The sequence below is a fragment of the Rhopalosiphum padi genome, chromosome 3 (assembly GCF_020882245.1).
Source record: "Rhopalosiphum padi isolate XX-2018 chromosome 3, ASM2088224v1, whole genome shotgun sequence".
In the NCBI taxonomy this organism is placed as follows: domain Eukaryota; kingdom Metazoa; phylum Arthropoda; class Insecta; order Hemiptera; family Aphididae; genus Rhopalosiphum; species Rhopalosiphum padi.
Window position 1 is genome coordinate 21,001,679 of NC_083599.1, and position 23,971 is coordinate 21,025,649.

Sequence of the window (23,971 nt, forward strand, 5' to 3'; positions counted from 1 at the left end):
CCAATAAATTATTCATTCATAAACAAATTCATTAGTATCATCTCATTTAGTTGCATAACATTTTGATAATTTTTTTAAAGTTTCAGTTCCGTAAATAAATCTTCCTCTGAAACCTTGGAAAATGTGAACATTTTTGTAGTATTTTGAGTTATATTCATATTTAACATGCATGCCATACCAATCATAGCATTAACTGAGACAAATTTATCTTGCTTAAATCTTAAATTAATAATAATGAATAATTTGATTTTTTTTTTAATTCGCTTTAAAAAAATTATCTAAAATTGAATGAATTTAATTATTTAGGTAGATTGAGTCATAGGGCGCTTCAGCCCTTGAAAATCACAGAACATGCCTGGGAATGCCCTGTTCGCATGCCTATGCAGTTGTCTTCGTTCTATAATGTCACAAAAACGTCAAAGTGAAATATTTACTTCTTTCTTTAAGAACAAAAAAGTCGATGTCAACAGTACTCTTACAAGTGAAAATATTTGAATGAAACTGTTTCACAATAAGAACCAGCTGTTTACTCTAATTCGTCGAAAATTAATGATACTAAAGAGTATAATTGTATAATAGGTATAGGATTTGTAGTTGAAGAGGAATGTAATGTTAAAATACGAAAAGAGATAACTCAACTTTATAAATATTTAACTAAAACGTTCAAGTACGGAAGAATATTTTAAAATTACAGTTTATTTACTGTTTTGGGTAATTTTATAACATTTATTAAAACTAGGTGTTTGAACAGACAAAATAATATAGTGTTTATAATACAACAGCTTAAACCAAATTACTCAATTTCAAGAGAATATTTTAAAAGGTACATTATTAAATATTCATCATCAAATTGATATAAAACCAGAAGAAGTAATAGATTTTTTGCAAAATAACATTCGAGATGTTTACAATTTTGTTTATAAAACACAAATTATATTATATATTTAATTATATATTTTTTTAATACAAATGTTTTTAATTTAACACTTTTTTATGTGTATACACTTAAATAATACATTATAATTAATAATATACTTTAACATTGTACTAATTTTTGTGTTTTTATAAAAATATGTACTAATAACTAATGTAATAAAATATCCCTCCACCCAAAGAAAAACAAAATTCTAAATCTGCCACTGGCACCACTTGCCAACTTTGCAAATTAAAATCTATCACACACAAGCTTCACACTTTTGTCTAGCATTTTGATAGTTTTACATGTTTTTTCAACCTGCTTCAGCCTCCATAATTAATAAATGTTTAAATATTTTACAAGAAAAAGCATAATACAAACAACTAGATATTACATAATATTTTTCATATTCTTTAAAGCCATTTTGGCAGCAGCAACCTTGGCTTCTTTTTTATTATGACCAAATCCATATATATTCATAACTTTTTGGTTTAATGTTATCTGTAACTTTATCATGGTTCCTAAGCCTTTATTCAATGATTCGTCAGCAGCATCAGGTTTACTGTAAAATAAAAACCAATATATGTTTATTAATAATCAAATTTTTTTAATTTTAAATTATCAATTTAGTTTTTATAATTTTCAACGCATATCATTTATTTAATAAAATATAATAAATATACATATACCAAAACATTTAAAAATGATAGATTATAATAGAAAAATTAATACTTTCAAATCATAATTCTTAAATTATTACATTTTTGTCAAAATATTATGTATTTATTAAGCATACATTAAATAATAATACTAAATTAGTACCTATTACAATAATTATTGTGTTAGGGTGGTTCTATGGTTGAAACTTGACTTAGTAGTTAGTATGTACTGGTGGATGGAAGGATATAAATTGGAAAAGTGGCTTTGGTGTATAAGTAATTTGTGTCGAGTGCAACTTTCTTTGAGTAAATCTGACAGTAATGAATCTCTTGAATTTTAATCTAACTACTAAATTATTGAATATACAATGAAAAACAAATTCTGAACATCAAACTATATTTCTAAGTAGTATTTCATTACATATTGATGTTTGTTATTTATTTTTCTATAAGTACTGCGGAAGGTTTAATTAACTTTTTTCAGAGAGATTAAAAGTATATATTATATAATGTTATTAATTATTAAAAGATTATAAATTATACATTACTATTTATTGTTAATTGCTACAAACTTATAATTTTATAAATCAATGCCATGTGGCATGTACCATTAAGGTAGTGAATATGTCCGAGGAATAAATATCATGAAATTAGTCTCAATATTTTGAAAGTTGTACAAAGTAAATAATTATGTACGGAATGGCGAGGAGTTTCAAGTCTAAATGTAAAATATTTTTACATAATAACAAACTCACTAAATTATGATTTTTTCTTTAAATATCCCAATTCATCTAAATTTGAATTAATTAAAAGTTTCTCATAAGTTTTTCTTGTGGTAATTTAAAAATAATCATATTAACATATATATATTTTATATAAATTTTTAAATTTTAATATCCAAGGTTTGGAAAAATAATAAAGATTTATCATAAGTTTATTATGAGATGACTTATATAATTATATAAAAATTTTATGAGCATTTGATATTTAAATCTAAATTATTTTGTCAACATATCAGACTGATTTTATTAAGAGGTCCCATACCGCATAATATGTTGTTTCTATCTTACTAACGTACATCATAGTAAATTTGCGTTCAGCAGAACACATTTTAAGTGCGTTAGCTTTAATATTAGAGTAAATTTACTTATTATCAAATTTAAAGGTAAGAATATTATATAGAAAATGACATATGCTTTTATTGATATTATCATTTTAAAGTGAGTTATAGCTATGTAAAATATTACAACTTTAAAATGTTCATAACTCACTTTAAAATGCAATAGTATTAATAAAATCATATCATTTTCTAGAAAATATTCTTACCTTTAAATTTGATAATAGGTAAATTTACCCTAATATTAAAGCTAACATCACAACATTTGTTTTTCTAAACGCAATTTTTTTATGATGTACGTTAGTAAGACAGAGACAACACATGCAGTGAAATATCAATGAATTTAAATTTAACTCATTAGTTAAAATGGAATTATGATAAGTTACACTGTATAATCAACATCTACTGTAAAGACACTAATTTAATTTTTTTTAAATTTAAATTTGCTAAAAAAATGTATTTAATAAAAAATATTCTTTCTATAAATTTGAAACCTTGAAAATAGATTTTATTTTTATTCATATTAAATATTATTATATTAGTAGGTAAATTGTATATAGACCATACTCAAATAATTCATGTAAGTTTAATCTAAGTACTTAGTACAAACCTGAAATTCGGCGATAACTTAGTTTCATGTAAAATACGTAAAGGATTTTTCGGAATATTAGTACAAAATTCTTCTGCAAAAATAAAATAAATATTAATGATAATAATACATTAAAAAAAATAAACATATTTGTATGAAATAATTATGGATGATAATTAAATAGTATATTGAGACTAACAAAGTATAAATACTTTGAAAAACTTCAACTAGGTTAAATTGTATTTTTGTTTTCTATTCATTAAAAAATTTAAATTTAATTTTGAATTGAATACATTCATATTATTATTAATATGTACAATTTACAGAAAATATTATTCAAATTTGTAGTTTTTAAATATAGAAGTTGTACAGTATTAAAAAAAAAATGTAAACATAAAAACATATTAAATAATATTTATTAACTTACTGATTTCATTTTCCATAAATCTATAGCATAAAGTCCATACAAAATTTAAATCTCTATTACAGTCCAGATAAATTGCAGCAATTAATGCCTCAAACAAGTCTCCCAATACTTTGGGCACATCAATAGATTCAGCAGCATAACAATCATTTTCTTCTATTAGATATAAAACCTACAAGTATGATACATTTTACAAATGTGTATTTTATGTATTAAAATAATAAAATAAAATTTTACTTCTTGGCCAATTTTAAAATTGTTTTGTTGTTGATTTTTATAAAAACGATCTATTGCTTCAGTCATTTTCAGAGACTTGGCTAAGATAAATCTATGCAGTCCAATTCTTATGCTCAATGAAGAAAATGTTATGTTGTTTACTAGTGAAGATCTAATATCAGTTATTTCACCAGGAGTTTTTTGATGACAATGCTCTATTATATAAGTTGTAATCAAGAAATCTGAAATAACATACAAATTCAATGAATACATTTTTGAAATTCATTAAGATATTTTAAGGAATTATACAGTATAAAACTTAGATTTAAAAATTGTATAAGAAAGTTTATGTTGTTAAAGTAAAGAAAAATCATCGCATTAGAAAAATCATTTTAAGCAGAGTATTACATTTACATACATATAGGTAGATACTCGTTTCAATCTTTGTATATTAATGTGTTACCAATTTTAAAATTAACTTACCATCCAATAATTACAGTAGCTATTTAATGAAAGTTATCAATAATAGACTATGATACTTTATTATATGATGATAATATGTATATTGTACATATTTGTATTTATTTATATATAATATATAGGTATAATTAAAGAATATGTTGTAAGTCGTATTGAAAAATATTAAAATTAATTTGTAAATTTTTAATAATACTTTCCAAATAAATTACCATATTTTATATGGGCCAAGTAACTTGAAATATCAATATTATCATTGGTTGTAAAAGTAATAAGCGAAAAAATGTAATACTGAATTGGGCACCTAATTGGCCAACCATGTGTTATTATGTCTGCATTATTTAACCATTTATAAGATACATAGGATAGGTGTTTAAAACATTTATAAATACAAATTTATGTCGTCTATTAAATAATTTTGTATACATTATATAATGCTAATTATAACAAACCAAGTAAAGCATCTCCGAGAAATTCAAGTCTTTGATAACAGTCAATAGACCCAAAATTGTAGGTTGGATGGGTTAGAGCTTGAACTAATAGATGCTTGTTTTTAAAAGAATAGCCAATTCTTTGTTCGAGTAGTTCATGTCCAGGTAATATATTTGAAAAATTTAAACCAACGTGTACATTTTCGATTGGTTGAGAGTTGAATGTATCAATGAATTGCTTAGGTATAATACCCAAACCGTGAAGAACCTTGAAACCTACTTCAACTCCACAGTTCTAAAATGAAAACAAATTGTGAAATATAAAATACAGATGGTACCTATATTATTATTAATCATACTTACATATACATAAGTACCAATCAATGATTCTACACAGTCAGCAACCATTTTATCTGAAACTGTTTGATTGTACATAAATAAATCAGATAATGAATGGTCAAAGTCTGGAACGGCGTCTTTATCAGAAATATACGAGGTTGAAAATTGCTTGAATTTCGATATTTCCTTCTTAATAGCAGTTAAAGTTGCATCTGATAGCACTCCTAAAATTAAAATAAATATTTAAAATAAGAAATTAATTTAATGCATTTATTATAATGCAAAGTTGTCATTATTTTCATAAAATGTGAAAAATATTTTTAAAACTAAAAAAATACTCAAGCACATAATACATAAATATATATAATTTAATTTATCTAATATATTTATAATAATTGCAATGGAAATAACTGGTGTGAGTAAGTTGAGGGAAGAAAGCAGAGCCTTATGAAGGTAGAGGATAAGGATGGTTCAACCCATAGTGAAGGGAGCAAAGAGAAAATAATAATGAAAAGATTTATCATATTTATTTATAATATTTCAACAAATTATTTTAAAATTAAAATTATATTTTATCTATTTAAAAAAATCAAAAAAAATCAATATTTTAAATTTTTACCAGTAATTTGTTCGCTTTTAGGAATAATTATCTGTTGAATTACTTCTAATGAGCATTTATTCTCCTCAATGATTTTTCTTAATTTGCTCAGGAATGCCAAAGCACGGAGGAATCCAATCCATGTTTGATTCAAAAACATTTAACTAAATTTGAATTAATTAAAATTTTTTTTTTACAAATTTTCAAGCTATACATACCATTAAATAGGATCCAAGATTTAAATTCCTCCCAACATAAAATAAATTTTGATTCCCAACAATTTTTGTTTTTAAGACACTAAGAACTCCTTCATTATCTGATTGAAACGCATCATATAATACCAATGATACAGCAAATTTGAGGAAGCTATCTCCATATGTTTCCATTCGTTCATAATTAAACATGTCATTATAAAGTGGTGGTGTTATAATCTAAATATAAAAATTAACAAAATAGGTAAATAATTTAAAATTTTAGTTCGCATAAAAAAAAATTGATAAACAGTAAAAAATAAATATAAATACATGTTTTAAATTAATCACAATTAACACAGTTGTGACTTAGCATTTCTGTATAAAATTATTTAAATTATTTCTTCAAGCATTATTCAATACATTTAAATGAAATTATACTCAAACAATGTAACTAAAGATTTTTTATCTTTTAATCCAACTCAAGGATTAAAGCCATTAACTAACAGTTTTATTATATTTAACTGTTCAAACACGGTAAAAGGTAAAAAAATATATATATATATTTTAAGGGTACTTAGTAACAATAATGTAAGTGCCTTTAATGTCTTATTTATAAGTAAAACTGTTATTATTACTTTTAACATATCACTCTGCTTAAGCGCGATACTTTGTTTTGATGCTTTTTTGAATAGTGGACTCAACATAGGTGGTGCGTTCTTCGTTAAAATTAAATTGTTCATTGCGGTCAACGCTTTTTTGAATATATCATCCATTTCTATCTAAAATAATGAATTTGATTTAATTATATTTACACTTAATATAGCATATATATATTAACCTATCATACTATAGGTTTATTTTTTATTAAGTATTATAATAATACTTAAAAGGTAATATGTTACAAATAAAAATATTATTACGAACTTCAATAATTATCTAAAAGTAATATAATTATTATGGAAGTAATTTATATTTTATTTTTCAAATGATAATTGATTATATTGTTGTAATTTTATTACTTCTAATTCAAAAATGTATAATTCTACAACTTAAAATGTTTAGGTATAGTAGTTAATCTTATGTTTATTTTATGATATAAAATATTCAAATATTTAAATTTTAATAATATATTATGTATAATATCTACACATCCATGGATAGAAGAATAAAAAAAATAGTACAATATTAACTAATGATTAATTGTGTGGCTTATGAATTAATATTAAATTAAAAAAAATTGTAGGTAATATATTGGAAAACATAACTTAATATCTATTACAAACTAAGATCAAAAACAGATTTAAAACATAATTTTTATTTTCTTGGCTGAATTTAAAAAGCTAACATTTTAATAATTTCACTTTTTTAACAATTTGAGAGGATATCGTACTAATGTTTGCTGTCTCCGTGTTACTATCATACATAATACCAAATTTGTGTTTAGCAGAATCATTTTATGGTGCTTGTTTTAATATTAGAGTTAGTTAATTAATTATCAAACATGAAGGTGGGAATATTATCTAGGGCAGGGGCGGCCAAACTTTTTTTGGCCGCGATCTACTAAAAATATACTTCAACTTTGAGGATCGACTTCTATTTATCGATAATGTTGTTGACTACCACCATGATTAATTTTCGTGTGCGTAGCCTAAAAATAAATTCTAACACGATCGACTTTGAAATCGTTTGCGATCGACCGTTTGGCCGCCCCTAATCTAGGGCATCACTCAGGCTTTTATTGATATTTATTATTTATATTTTAAAGTTTTAACATTTTCCACAGCTATAACTCGGATTAAAATTATTCAGTGAAAACTATCTACAACAGTCAACAAATTCGAAAAGGATTAAGACATTTTTGTTATAGAGGGTTTTAAAAAAAATCGAATTTAAATTATTTAAGTATGTACCGATATATTAGTATTCATCATAAATATTATTATTTTTACATGACAATATGACATGAGTATTTAATTAGAACTTTTTATTTTATTAAGTTATATTATAATTATTATATATATATTATATTTTTACGATTATTTGAAATAGTCTGTAATCGTTGTTTGAACTTGTTTACTCTGTCAATATTTTTTTGTATTTTTACAGGTTTTGTTAAAGTTTTCACTGTATTTAATTTTTTTTTATAGCTTATGTGATGTATTTGATAATATTCTGACCATTAAGTTTTATGATAGATAAACTCTAATATGAAAGCTAACAGCATAAAATAGATTCTGCTGAAAACTAACTCGCTATATTGTACATTATTAAAATGGAGACAACACGATATGATGCGGGCATGATGTCCTTCTAAGTCATCAAGATTACGTAATAGTGTAATACTGATTTCATCTGTCTCACAATTCCATGCATAGTATAAATTTTACGTTCAGATTAACATATTTAATTCTATCGCTTATATTATTAAAGGAAATGTATATGTTATGAAAATTTAAAAGTAAGAATATTATTTAACGCACTTAAAAAAATTTAAGATTTTCAAAAATTTCAAAAATTTCCAAATTTAAAATGCTCGTAATGTGCTTTAAAATTAATATACCAAAACAATTCTACTTATGGGACCTAGAAAATATTTATTCTACATTTATCATTAATTATAGCTGGTATGTACTGATTTCATATCTATTATCTAAAGTTTAAATAATTAAATAAAAACATGTTGTTTCACTATTTTTGTAAAAATATTAGGTAAGATAAGAAATTGCTTGGTATTATTTAAAATTGTTTTTTTATGATAATAAAATAATATAATATTTGCTACTAATAACTAGAATGCTATCATAAGATTTTCCTAACCACCAAGATATGATGTTAAAATACTTGATTTAACTAAAAGAAAAAATACTAATTTATGTTGAAATACTAATTGTATTACTAACTTCGTTTAAACTGGATGAATTATTTGATTGTTGAATGTTCTAAAATAAATAATTACTTAATTAATTAACAATAAATACATATTAAAGAAATTTGTAAGATAGTTTTATATTTTTACTCACAGTAATATCATCACTATTCTTGGGTTTATCATTGTGTATTAACGTAAAATAATTTAGTATATCCAACATTGTTATGTTTTTTTGCCTATCAATATCGACAGATGAATTGCCTGAATTCCAATCATCAGCCATATTATTTTGCTGAGAATATTTTAATATTTCACTAACTGCCAATATAGTATTTTTTTTTTTTTTTTTGTTTTCATAAAAGCCACAAAAATGATCAATGTCAAGTGTATCATCTGCTAACACACACAACAAAAAAAAAAAATAATTAAAAAATAAACTAATGCAGTAACACATTTAACTTACTGTTTATTTCATTGTCTTCTACTTCAATGTTACATATAGAATTCATTTTTACAATAAGTTCTTCTGCCAGTAATAATTGTTCTAATCGATATAATATAGTTGGCAGCATTAAAGCTTTTAACCAATAAACTGATGGACATTTATGCCAAATACAAAATTCTGGTATAAGTATTTCAGTAAATTCTTTTCGTTTTTCTGATATACCTGTGGAGATTCTGAAAACAAATACACAAATTATTATTTTGTAATAAAATTCTTCAATACTATACTACCTGGGAACTAAATAATTAGTTTTTGTTTGGCCCAATGGTCTCACTTTAATCAAAGGTTGATCATTGCGAGTAACATTAATGTTATATTTGTCACTAAAGTATTCTGCATAATTATCATACGTAGAAGATTGAAAAGAACTTTCAGGTGTCTTGTCAAAGAGAATTTCAGTTACAACATAATTCTAAATAATAAGAACATGAAAACCGACATAACTTAGACAATATATTATTTAATTTAGTATGTAATAAAAACAAATTTTTTATGTGTTTTATATGGTATACACGTTATACATGTAATGACGCTTAAAAATTAAACATTTTATAAAATATAATATATTCTATACTTACTCATTGATAATTTATATTTTCTATAATATTTTTGAAATAATTAGGAGCAGAAAATAGATAATTTTCTTTACCTATCTACCTATGGTTATTATTTACTAATTATTATTTTCCAAGCTTTCAAGTCGTATTTATGAAAACTTTGCCAGTAATCGTGTCCACTGTAAGGTGCAAGAACAGTTCCCATCTCATTTAAAATTCATTTTACATACATAATGCGCATCAAAACATTTTCTCAAACACTTTTGTTACCTATTGGCGATTACGCTGACGATTATGCAATTTTAGTAGAACACAGCAGTAACTAGTTAGGTACGAGAAGCCCAAGGTTATCTATAACGGTTGCTAGAAGCCACCGACATCATATCCCAATTATTATGACAAACTACCCACACATTCACATTACACGCGCACGGCACTGAGTAATTATTGGCCATGTCGCACTGTTTAAAAACGATCGTAATCGAAATAATCGAATCCCCGAGATGTCCATCGCTCGCACTTGTTGCGTACCTGCGTACCTACGTCACACGCGAACAAAATAGCAAATCTGCGTTTGGCAAAACCGCGAATAATGCGTTGTTAGTGGGTAATTGTAAGTTTGTGACTTGTCAGCTTTGACATTAGACGATTAGAACGAATAAACTCATTATCAAAACTGTAGATGAGTATATCATCTATGGGACATCGCCGGGACTTATATCGATATTTAAATTCTAACGCAAGTTATAATCGTGTAAAATATTACGATTTACAATATCAATATCGTGTTATGTATGAAACGTGGAAAGGTAGGTACAGCAATTATTTTATTATTGTCTAACTTTAGCCAATATCAAATTTAAATTTCGGAAATTTATTCTAAACTGCCGGTTGACACGACTCAAAGAATATTGTTTTTAAGACCAATAGAAAATTAGAAACAATATTTTTACCTTGTCTTGTACTACGCTTCTGTACCACGGTGAAATCACGCTAGATACCTTGAGGTCTTCTTCGTAGAATTTAGATGTTCTCTGTTCCACAGTAGGTTCTTCTGTCTCTACTAATTTGTTTATATTAATAACGTCCCAATCCAGTTTATAAGTATTATCTGAAATTTAAAAAATATTTACCTTTTTATATGTTTCTACATATTTTATTATTTGTTCATATAAATATATTATATCATATTATATGAAAAATCAAACCTGTAGAAAAGATAGGTGCTACTAAGTATGAATTTTTTTCATTATCATAGTTTCTTGCAAGACAACATTTTACGCCCAATATATCCACAAATAATTTGTTATGGAAATCGTCAAGCTTTTTAAGACTTTCACTATCCAAGTAAATAATGTCAACATTTACTTTTATGCTAACATTAACGTTACCAAAAGGTAAAAATATTGGAAAACTCGATACCTGTATAAGTGTACAAAGAATATTGGTAATTGATCAAATTAGTTGGAATAATAATACTTATGGATTTATGCATCATTTGGATTTTAGATTATGAGAAAAAGTATGAAATGTATTAATAATACCTATTGCACTTTTTTTTAAATTGTTACCTATTGACTATTAAGTACATTAATTTAATTCCAGTAGACATAATATATTATGTTGAGCAATATCCAATTCCAATATAATATAAACATTATAGTACCTTATGTTTATAAAGGACGAATTAAAGAAATAGTGTAATAAGTAAGACAAACGGAGTAGTGGACAAACGTTTTGCGGAGTAACCTCATATCACTCCACTCCGCGCATCTTAACTTTAAATACTTATAACTCATAAACTACTCACCCTAAATTATTATGTATCAAAATACTCAGAAAATTATTCTACTTTGGAATATGAAATTAAAATTCTATGCTGTCATTCAAAAAAGTAAAAAACATAAAAAAATATTTAAAAATATAATTTTTTAATAAAACCGTTGTTTTTTTAACAATTCAAAACTATGTAAAAAAAATTTAAATGTAAATGCAGTAAAAATAAATTCATGTGTTAAATTTATTTTGAATAATAATATTTTAGTTGTTTATTTTACTGTTTACCTATTAATTATTTAAAAGTATTCAGTTTTATTTCTACAACACAAAAATAAATTTTTAGTTAACATACTTGTGGTAATTTGTTTATTGTTAAAATTCCATATTGTTTATTTGACTTTAATAATTTATCAAATATTTCGTTTTTACTCTCTTTCAGTTGTTCGTAATCAGGAGTACAGTGAATAACATGTAAATACGATGGTTTGTTTTCCATCGGATGTGATCCGTGTAAGTGTGTTGTATTCTATTTAAAATGTTTATACATTTATTTACCGAACATATAAAAAATGTCATAATATTATGAATAGTTAAATATAGTAGTTTACTTTAATGGGCACCGCCCTCTTCATTTTAGTAGTTCCCGCTTTTAAATTGTATTTACTTGGTTCAATATCTTTCTCATCCCAATGTGGGAACCATTTTAAATCATTGAATGCAGCATTATTTTTATTATCCACAGGCATAAAATATTCATCTAATGCTCCAGCCTTGTACAATTCAATGCACGTGTTATATGCTGCACTTTTTTTAGCATTTTTTTTTGTCTTATAAAATGACCCCTAAACAATAAAAACAATTACCATATGATTAATTAAAAAACTAAATTTTAATAATTTTTACAAATAAAAATAAACTATTACATCGATAGGTGTTTTAATGACACTATTAATTGGCAGTATTAGTTTGTATTTTTTTAACTGATTATTGCTCTGAGCTATATACCATTCCGGATACAAATTCGAGAATCGATCTTGAGGCAAAGATAAACAGTACCTATAAATTGTCCAAATAAAAAAAAATATAAATTAATATTCATATATTTATTTAAAACTAGTGTCAGGATTTCTATGTTATTGCGTGTGTTATTTGTTTGTGTACCTATATGCAGTTGTAAACTATGAAGACAATACATTAATAACAGAGTTCACAGGAAAGTATTTTTAGTAAATTCCCATGGATATTTGTCAGTTTTTTAAGAGTTGAGGGATATTTACTAATTAGTTTTTCTAATTTATACTAAATTATTAATTTTAATCTTATGGTAACTACTTATACAATTTTAATTTATCATATAATTGTTTAAAATTATACTTTATTGATTGTTTTTGAAAATTGTATTTATTTAGTCTGATTAAATTATGCAAACCAATAATATTGTATTATTCATAAGCCATAAATGCTTAATATTATGATATTACATATTATGTTCTGTTTATTCTCATGTATTAAATTTTTATTGATCAATTTTCATATTTTTTTACTTTTAGAAAAATATTTGTAACTTTATTTTTAAGTATATTAATATACTATCAACATATTTTTACTTTTAAGCATACAAATTCAGACCCTATTTATAAGTATTTAAGAAAATTAATAATTTTTGTTCTAAAATTAAATACCTAATAAGAATACTAAAAGCAGTTCCATAAGTTAATGTAGCATGTTTAGTCTTAAACACTGTTGTTATATTTTCATTAACATTTTCTTCATCAATATGATTTTCTACCAAAACCTAAAATAAAATTAAAATATTATTTCTTTTCAAAATGGACAACTCATAGGAAATTTTAAGCTAAGAATACTTTTTCAATTTCTTCTTCCATTTTCATATATTCAGATTGAATGTTTTTAAAATTCAGCGAGTTTTGCACCATAATAATAAATGTACTCTCAGAAGAACAAGCTTTTCCTTTGGATTGTATATAAGAAGGAAAAGTTTTAGGAGAATCAAATCTAATGATAAAGTTACAAGTTTTAATATCAACGCCATCTTCAAATATTTCTGTTGATACGAGAACATTAATAGTGTTATCATTAAACCTACAAAAAAAAATAAATAAATAAATAAACAATATTATGAATTATTACATAATTTAAGTAGGATAATTTATGTATATAAAGTAATAGATTAATTATAAAATACTTCTTAATGATATCATTATTTTGTCGTTTTTTATGTTTCAATTCGTTGTTTTCGGTACTCATTATTCCTCTTGTCCCAACTATAAAGTCACATACAATATTGTTTTGATTATATTCCTGAGTGTAATCCTGCCATATAAATCAAAAAATAATTAGAACAAAAAAATCGACTAATCAATTATTAAACTGTTTAAACTAAATAGTATATAATTATTATTTTATTTTTAACATACCTTGATATAATGGTATAAAATTTTAGCAGTTAATCGGCTATCAACAAATACTAAACAGGCATCTGTGGACTTTAAAGTAGATAAGTGTTGCATTAGTTTTGTCAGTTTTGGAGATACATTGTGTAATGTAGTTGTATGATCTTTGTGGAGAGATGCGTGTTTATTCATGTAGTCGTACAACAATTTTCGAATTAAAGTTATTTCTGATAATACTATGTATAAAATAGGAAGTTTATTCATATCATTACAAATTTTTTTTTTCTTTTCAATTTCCACCAAAAAATGCCAAGTGACTAAAAATGCGATGTATGGACCACCGTCAACGAGATTCATCTAAAAATAAAAACATTTTTATTTATTATTTTTTATGAAAATAATATTAAAATTCACCATTATATCAATCAAAAATTTTGATAAATCGTTTGATTGTTTTTGATTTTCCAAATAATAAATTTCATCGCATTCTTTGATTTTTTCGGTTTTGAAACTAGACTGAAGACATCTTAAGTGTTTTAGCATTGTCGATATTCTATTACTGACAACTTTAAGTTCATCATCCAAAATATACTCATCATATAAACTTATAAATTCCCTTGGACGTGCTGAAAAACTGTCATTTTTTTTATTTTATTAATTATTAGTTTCATAATAATATTATTATTAGATTTTTTTTATAATTACATTTGAATATTTTCAATGCATTTAGTCTTTATTGTACTATTAAATGTTGTTTGCAATTTGATAAGTTCATCTCTGACATTTTTGGAATTTTTGTTAATCAAAGTAGCGGTGAGTCCAAGAATATGAGGACGGTCATCACTTTTTAAATCCGAATCATGAAATACTTGCATTATCTAATTTGTTTAATAGATAAATAAAAATTATAATATCTTTTGATTTAATTTTTCTTTATCCGTCACTGCAGATACAATCAATGTTTTACTTATATAATAACAAGATTTCCACTCAAATTAATGCAATTTTACAATGAATTTAAGTTTAAGAACATAAATCAAATATTATATCATTATTACAGATTTTAGTACATTATAATATGTATTATATTCCACAAATTTGACAAATTTGTCAAATTATATTATACTCGTATACGGAAAATTAATTTGTATTAATCATGTTTACGTAATAGCTAGTTTATAATAGTTTTGTAAAATTATATATTTTAGTTTTATTAAATAAAAATATAATATCTTATATTTAGAAAATATTTCAATATTGTTCATGATTTCAACTTTTAATACATTGCTTTAAGCAAAGCTTGTAAAAAATTGCCTTATTTTACATAAACATATTTTTTTTTTTTTGGATTTAGAATTAATAGAATTCCATTTTGATAACAATTTTAGGTAGTAGTTCAACAATTAGCTACAATAGATTTTGAGGTATAATAATAAGCTATGTGTTTATTTTATGTAGCTAGTCTTCATAATAATATAAATATAATATTTATTTACTTTGTTTTTAATGTATTTTAATAGCAAAATCAAAAATTGTTTGCAATGTATTACATAATATAGCTATATAATCCAAAAATTTTTTGAAGCATAATTATTGCTTAAATATTTCAGTGGTTTTAAATGCACAAACTTACAAGATTCGGTAATAAATAAAGCCAGGTTAGGTTATATAACTTGACTTTAATGAAAGTTAAATTTAAAAAAATATATAACATATTATTTAACATATTAAGAACATAATAAGCATAGTAATAATAGGTACTGCATACCTACATGAATATTTAGAAAACTAGTGGTAAAATGCTCATAGTTTATCGAGGAACTTTAAAATGTATTGTAGGTACTTACTTGTTTAAATGGATGAAATGATACAGCATGATGACATTCATCGAAAATAAGAAGATTTGCATCCTTGATGTCCAAGTAACCATGATTTAGACTGTTCAAATACATATTAGCGGTCATAATCAGAATCTAAAAGAATTAAGAAAAACAAATAAAAACTTTTCGGATCTACTTACAAAATAGTTACATAATTAAAACTATTTGATAAAATTGGACAACCCAGTCTTGTACTGAATAATAAATTATTTTATTTCATTCAAAATTTGAAAATGCACAGTTAAAAAAACGGAAAATAAGTAGCTAACGGCTCTGCTATACACTATAACTTTATTATACTTCCTCGTGGCTCACAGTGTAATATAATATGTGTTAAATTGTAATTCATTGATAAATCATTGCATACGAAAAATGTATTAAATTCCGATATTCTGAGCGAAGACGGACTAAATATAGGTATTTAATAATATATTAGGCTAACATTATTTCCAAATAGATACCTATTATACTTCATGATGTATATTTTGATATTGCTATTAAAGTCATTTAATTTACTATTATAGTATTATAGTACATTGACTTTTTTTCTCTGAGAACATTGCATTTATTGTATTATAAATATGTAATTATTATAAGTAAAATAGTATATACCTACCAACCTACATATGTATATCATATATTTTTTATATTAATTTTGAGCCAATACCGGACTTACCGTGGAGCGATGTTAATAGGTTCGTGCTGTTCGTAGTATAGGTATAATTAATAAGCAAAGCAATAGCATATAATTATCCTTATGTCTTAGAAATGTCATTGTGTATATAAAATATATAATAATATACTTAATAGTTACAAATTCCAATTAAATATATTTTAAATAGCAACAAAATAAAATTACTTTTTAATACATATATAATGGAAATATTTAATTTTGACCTTCCAAAAGTAACAAATAGATTGACTTTGTTTTTAAAAAGCTAAACGTGTATCACATTTTTTAGGCTATTGTACAATAATTGAAAATTTTAAACATCTTTAAATCGACAGAAAAAATTTGCAAATTTAACATTTTTATTATTTTTACGAGTTTTGTAAAAATTGTTAACTTTAAATACTTATTAAAAAAAAAACCGTACCAATGCAATAATTAATAGCAAAAATAAAAACTTAATACTTAGGAGGAACCTTCTTTTAAATTTACAAACTTTTTGACTTGGCAAACATTTTTATTATAGAGTTTTATAGAAAAAAATGTCAAATATTTATGAATTGGTTCAAAAATGTAAAAATATTTTTATTTAATACTATTTATATAGTTTATACTAATTTCGTAAAAATCTCAAGTATCTATAATCATTTGTTTTTAAATTTCAACTACTTACCTAAGTTTACTTTGAAAAAAAAATTGGAATATGTAATTTTGTAGCCTAAAAGTATCAACGGCATTTTCTTAAACTAAATTATTTTAAAATATAGATATTATTCTTATACGTTTTTTAATCATAAACTTCTTTTAAGCATCCTCGCCTCAGTTATTTATACCCGATGAAGCGATTATGTATATACTTACAATCTAATTAATAATCATGATACTCACGTGACATTTCTCCAATATTGTATCCCAATTCACTTGAGTCCAAACGTTAGTACTTATACAATCACTAAATGTACCTATATTCCACGGCAAATGTCCTCTTAAGTTGTCTGCGTGTTGGTTAGCAAGTGGTACAGATTGGACGATAAAAAATGTCCATTTTCTTCCTTCACCCTTTGGTCTGAAAATTGTTTTAAATATTTTATTAATGTACCCCACACTTGTAAATATTTAATAAGTTAAACTAGTTAAAAAGTTTTACAAACTTAGTTAGACTTTCTCCCAAGTGTTTAATAAGCAATGTGACTAAGTAGGTTTTGCCACTTCCAGTAGGTAGATATAAAATTGTGTTGGATTTTTTAATACTCTCTAAAAGTTCTAAAAGTTCGAGTTGATCATCTTGAGGAACTTCACTTGAAGTATCCTTTAAAAAAAATTCGAATAAATAATTATAATTAAATATGGACATTTTTTAATTGTTATTATCTTAACGCAAACAACTTTTTTACACCTTTAACACCTACATAATGTGTCCAGATAACATTGTTTTACAATTATACGGAATTGAAGAAACAACATAAAAACAAATATCTTAGTTATTACCGATACTTGGTCATATTATTTAACACGCGTGTAACCAGAGTCGTTCAATATACTATACAGGTAACTTTATTAATATTATTCATATTATATATGTTTATTATGCATAATATAGCCTTATGTTTTAGTTGTTAGACTTCCAGATATTGCATGTTTAAAGTCAGATTCGATATAAATTAATTTCATATTTTATCAAATTGTATTGATTTTGTATACTTAAAGATTTCATACATAATGTCACATGTCTTGTTAATTAATCAATAATAAACAATTTTCATTTTATATGAGATTATATTATATGTTACCTATAATATGATATTCTTTGGTTTAATACTTAATATGTTTACATTTTTGTGAATAAATTATTGACAGATAATAAAAATTTGTCTTTTTATAATTGAGAACAATTAAATATTAAAATAATTAACAATACGTATATTACCTTTGGTGGTTGATCCATGTTCAAAGTGTTCGAATATATTAACAGCCAATCTTTAACAAAAAATATGATTAAGTTAACAATTTTTACATTTAAATACATACTTATTTACATTTCACTATAATATTATATTGTATTCTAAATTAATAAAATAATTAAATGATATAATAATTATTATAATATCTGCAGCTACTATAAGGTCCTTAAAAAATATTTATTTTTTTAATTCATATTAATTTGATATTTCGCCATTTGATTATTTTTTAGATCATTTATGGACTTGCTAACTGTGGTTATCTAATCACTGAATTGGATAGTGTGATACTGTGATTTAATAAACAAAATATTCAAATGTCAAAATAAACAGATTTTTATGATGATTTCAATTCGTATACGTATTACGTAGTCAAGGGCAGGGTTGGATACTTTTCAATTACATTAATTTAAATACTGTAATTCAGAAAATTTACTGATCCACATTTAATATTTACTGACCAAATTGACCCCTTGGCTAATTTGCCTCTTTTCGATCCTTGGGTATAGTTGGACATTTAAACCCACGGAATTACTTGAAATATGAATGCCGTGTATAGACCAAATTAACCCTTTCTCAATTCATAATTTATAATTTATACATTATATTTATCGTTTTAGTAGAAATTTGTGTAAATTATATTATACGTATTATGTAGGTATAACAACGTACCCCGTACGATAGCTGCGCTGATAAAATTATATCATAATTTTTTATAAATCGAAAATAATAAGTCTCATCGCTAAATATTATTGGGTCTAATTTATGTAGTAAATAGTAATTGTATGTTAAGTTTACATAGAAAAAAAATCGAAGAACTCAATTTAACAGAAAAAGTTATTGATGAATTTAGGAAAAATAATATAAAATTGCAATTTGTATCCAATTAGTTACTATTATAAGTGTACAATTTAATATACCTATAATATTATGTTACTTTAAATTTTTTTAAAAATATACATCCTAATATATTAATTTACATTAATAAAAATGTTTGATTATTGATAAAAAATTAAGGCTGCCCCGCTGCCCGCCTGCCCGCTAAATTTTCATCCGCGGACAACCTCGCGGTTGATTGCGTCGATCGGTGGTTTCGAACGGAAGACGAAGACGAAGCAGGATATAATACGATAGATCACTGATCAACCACTGATTGAACAATAGGTACTTATACCGTTGTATAATACTATAATACTCTAAAAATACCAAATTCCGAAATACAAAAGTATTTAACCTTAGAAACAAGTTGTATATTATATTGTATTAATAATATACAAATTAATTAATTAATATTTTACTACTGTACGTATACATCGTATACTATATAATAATTATTAATGAATGCTAAATTTAGTAGATCACACCATACGAGGCAGTGAGTTTTCATGTTTTTGGTAAGAACCTTAATCGCCGAAATATCAGACCTTGTAAGTTGTAGCGTAACCACTTAAACTCCAACCGTTTTTTCCGGTGGAGAACGATTCCGCAAATTTTGCGAAACCGTGTTGATTTTAATAGCCATTGATATACATACACAACTCCGCAAATTTAATATATATATATACACGATTCCGCATAATTTTAAATGCAACGTTGCCATTCCGAAAACAAAATTTATATTATTGTAAGGGCCGAGCCACACTCGAGTGATTTTGGCGCGCGGCACGCATATGACGGTGGCACACGGTACGCGCGTTAAAACGACTCGCGGTACTCGGGCGATACACGCGCGTTTTCACAGCGCGTCAAAATCGCTCTAGTGTACTCGTACAATGAAATAACGATATCACGAAAATTTCGATAGAACGTATAAAAATGTCGTTACTTCCGTTGTTAAAATAAGTTTTTTTGGCCAGAGTTTCCGCAACATAACGAATAAAATGTATATACAATTTATATAACAAGAGTAATTAATTGTATATTTGTATGGCAACGTTGCATTTAAAATTATGTGGAATCATGTATATATACGTATATTAAATTTGCGGAGTCGTGTATGTATATCAGTGACTATTAAAATCAACACGATTCCGCAACATTTGCGAAATCGTGTTATAGCCGTTTTTTCTACTTCGTTTATAGAAGCTTCTGCGTGAGTAAGAACCTGCACTATCACTTACATTAATTAATAATATGTTGGTTGTATTGAATTATTATGGCTGGGAAAAAATATAAAATTACCTATATGGACAATATGGTACTTAAATGATTTTTTTTTTGTTTAGAGAAAAAAAAAATATATATATATACGATAACGTAGTATGTTATTACATACTGTTCAAACACATAATAATTCTACCAATAAGGTAATTGAAAAAAAAATGCTCCCTAACATTATAGCAACTATTAATTTCATATGGGCCGTAATAGATGAATTATTTTTTTTAAACCAAATTTATTATTTTAGTTTTCAAAATATAACTATATTTTATGAAAACAGAATCGAGTAAATAATATTTCGCGTGTACCTATTATACGTACGTATCGCACGATAACAGTCGACAGTCGAGTCTCGTTAACTTACTATTTCTAGAGGGATAGACTAATTTCTATTTATTGTAATTATTTCGATTTATATGTTTTTCGTGTTAAACATGTTAAATCGCTGTTTCTCAACCGGTGTGTCGCGGTAAGTACTAATATTAAATACACGAACCTTTGTTGACCAGTGGCGGCGCCAAGGGCGGGCTATTGCGCTTCCTGAAAAGCCCCTGGCCCGTCCACTGGCCCGCCCTAAAATTTTATGAAAGCTTTAAATTTTAAATATTAAAATTCCCATCAACACCTATATATATATAAATATATACATATACATATATATAAAATATTTTTCATTGTCTTTTATTAATCCCACTGAATATACGTAATCGATGATTATGAGTGTTATGACTTATTATAACACTGTTATCGGGTCATTAAATCACAACAACGTCCGACGGGAATATTACTGGTGTAATCCATTTTTATATGCTATCCAAACACAATATTTTATAGAAAAATATTACATTATTGATATGCCATCTTAGTCAAAATCGAGTGATTTTTGTTTTTACAAAAGTGTTATATCAAATTACGATTTATAATTTCTACATTAAATTATGAATTTGTAATTACTACAACATAGTTTTATTTTATTATGTAAATAGTTAAAGTATACTTGGCAGCCGACAGGAGCTAGGAAATGTGGAGCAAAGATTTAACTTATTATTATATAGGCAGTGGCGTAATAGGTTTTTAGCAAACATGAATTGTCATTACCAACACTTTGTTCAAAACGTTAGCGGTAAAAAAAAAGTTTTGGAGCGGATCTAACCCCCTCATCCGCCCCTGATTATAGGTATTATATATTCAGTAAAATTACGTGCCTCGAGTTGGCCTTACCAGGCATAAAATCCTGGCGCCGCCACTGAATGTTGACACTATGTTATTCACAAAAATTAATAGGTATTATTCTTATTATTATTTTTTTTATTGCGTGATGCCACAAAGTATGAAAATTTTAAATAGTGTGTCGCCATAATACAACGGTCGAGAAACACAACGTTAAATAGTTAACGTTTGTAGTGGTAAAAAAAAAACTTCAAGTCATCACGACTCGGCCATATTATCAATATAGAAAAAAGCAATAATACTGTTATAATGTCATATTTATTATTCGTACGCAAAAAACCTGCGAACAAATTAATATATTTGACCCGAATAGGCGCGTCTGTTGTTATCCTAATGATAATAATATTATATACTAATAATAAAATAGGTACCGATGAAAATAATATTATAATATTATAATAATTGTTACGTGTGCACGATAAGACGAGTATGTATTGATATAGTTGTTGGTTTTTACTCACCGTCAGTCCCGAGTTGAGAAAACAACGTACGCGGCGCGTGAAGAGAAAACTGCGTGTGCCGACGGCAGTCAGTCGAACTCGACCAACGCCAGAACGTTATCCCTCCTTTTTTCCAACCCCTTTTATAGATATACGTTCTATTGTTTTGATTCGGGCGCGCCGAACATTGGAATGCATACACAATTTGTTTACCTAAATATAATCTGTTCTGAAAATTGTTTTTATACACACTGGAGACTATACCCATATTATAATTACACAGTAAACGACGGTCAACGGCTAAATATGTTGTTATTTCAATATTTAACAATCGACTAGAAAACGATTAAATGGCGATTGAGTTCAAAGCTAAATTCAACGACGACTGGCTATTTGTAAAATATGTGAAATTCTTACTTTTAATTACAAATTATTTACAAAATATATTATACCTATAAAACGAAAAGTACGTGTTTTGCCATTTCTATTGTATACCTAGTCCTTGTAACGGATGAGTAAAATTTAAACTCGATAACAAACGATTGCTTACCTATATGCATGTAGGTGTGTATTAAATAAATACTAACTGTGATTTTTATTTTTATATCAACTATATACACCTATACATTGTTATATTAATCATCTATACACATTTTGATTTTTACTTGGTAACGGTCTTGTAAGAAATACTTTTAAAATATTATTATAAGAATATGTTCTACAAATACTTACAAAGTATTTGAATATACAAATATGAGTTTAAATTTGCTATAAATGTTTATAATATCTGTTTGCATTATTTTAAATAAATACTGATTTTGCTTTATTTTCTGTCTCGTGATGTAAAATATTTTTAAATAACTTATATTTATATTACTTAATATATTTTATATTACTTTATATAATCAAATAATTAATAAACTGTCAGTCATATTTTGAAAGAGCAAATGGATTTCTATTTTACGCTTTATAGTTTATACTCAGTATAAAATAACAAGTTAGTAGGTTGAAACTATTGTAGGTATCGCCGTATCGACGAGGGTTGTTACTAAATAATATAGGACTTGTCCTACAGCTGTGTCAACGTTTCATCCTTGTATAACATATATAAGTATACTTGTGTGCTGTGTGTATAACATATTGAATACAATATACGGAGTGATTAATTTAACAAAAATCACTCATTATTTCAGAAAACATCGAAGTTTTTGAAAATATACATTTTAAATAATTTTAATTTATTGCAAAACAACTTTTTGAAGAAAAAATGATATTTTTACTATTTTTTATCGATATATTTTTTTTAACTTTTACTTTATTGAATGACAACAAACATTTTTAATTTTATATTCGTAAGTAGAATATTAATCGGAGTTTTTCGATCTATCAAAATCAAATTTCAAGCAAAATTTATATAATAACCACTCCACTCATCTAAATTTGAAATACTTATATAAATCGTTAACTACTAAAAAATTCGATTTTTATTTATTCATGTAATGTACTCCAAAAAAATATTCTGCTTTGAAATAAGAAATTAAAAATGCAC

At 25.2% G+C, this 23,971-nt stretch overlaps 1 protein-coding gene and 1 long non-coding RNA gene across 2 annotated transcripts in view; one reads left to right on the forward strand and one right to left on the reverse strand.

Moving 5' to 3' along the window:
- Positions 1 to 1,114: 1,114 nt before the first annotated feature.
- LOC132927672 (endoribonuclease Dicer-like) lies at positions 1,115 to 18,579 on the reverse strand. Its single transcript, XM_060992252.1, is given in 29 exon segments — positions 1,115 to 1,478; positions 3,303 to 3,375; positions 3,709 to 3,877; positions 3,943 to 4,163; positions 4,851 to 5,124; positions 5,193 to 5,392; positions 5,788 to 5,863; positions 5,865 to 5,930; positions 5,985 to 6,197; positions 6,596 to 6,739; positions 8,861 to 8,899; positions 8,981 to 9,222; positions 9,293 to 9,507; positions 9,565 to 9,746; positions 10,845 to 11,002; positions 11,100 to 11,313; positions 12,023 to 12,196; positions 12,279 to 12,512; positions 12,594 to 12,726; positions 13,353 to 13,465; positions 13,536 to 13,773; positions 13,877 to 14,004; positions 14,109 to 14,441; positions 14,499 to 14,718; positions 14,790 to 14,962; positions 15,932 to 16,057; positions 17,523 to 17,700; positions 17,786 to 17,943; positions 18,562 to 18,579. Coding segments are annotated over 29 exon segments (4,884 nt in total). The 3' UTR covers positions 1,115 to 1,306.
- LOC132927674 (uncharacterized) overlaps positions 10,395 to 23,971 on the forward strand; it is a 31,459-nt gene continuing 17,882 nt past the window's right edge. The window contains exons 1-2 of the long non-coding RNA XR_009661781.1: positions 10,395 to 10,700; positions 12,110 to 12,180. This is a non-coding gene — a long non-coding RNA (uncharacterized LOC132927674). The remainder of the gene's footprint in view (positions 10,701 to 12,109; positions 12,181 to 23,971) is intronic.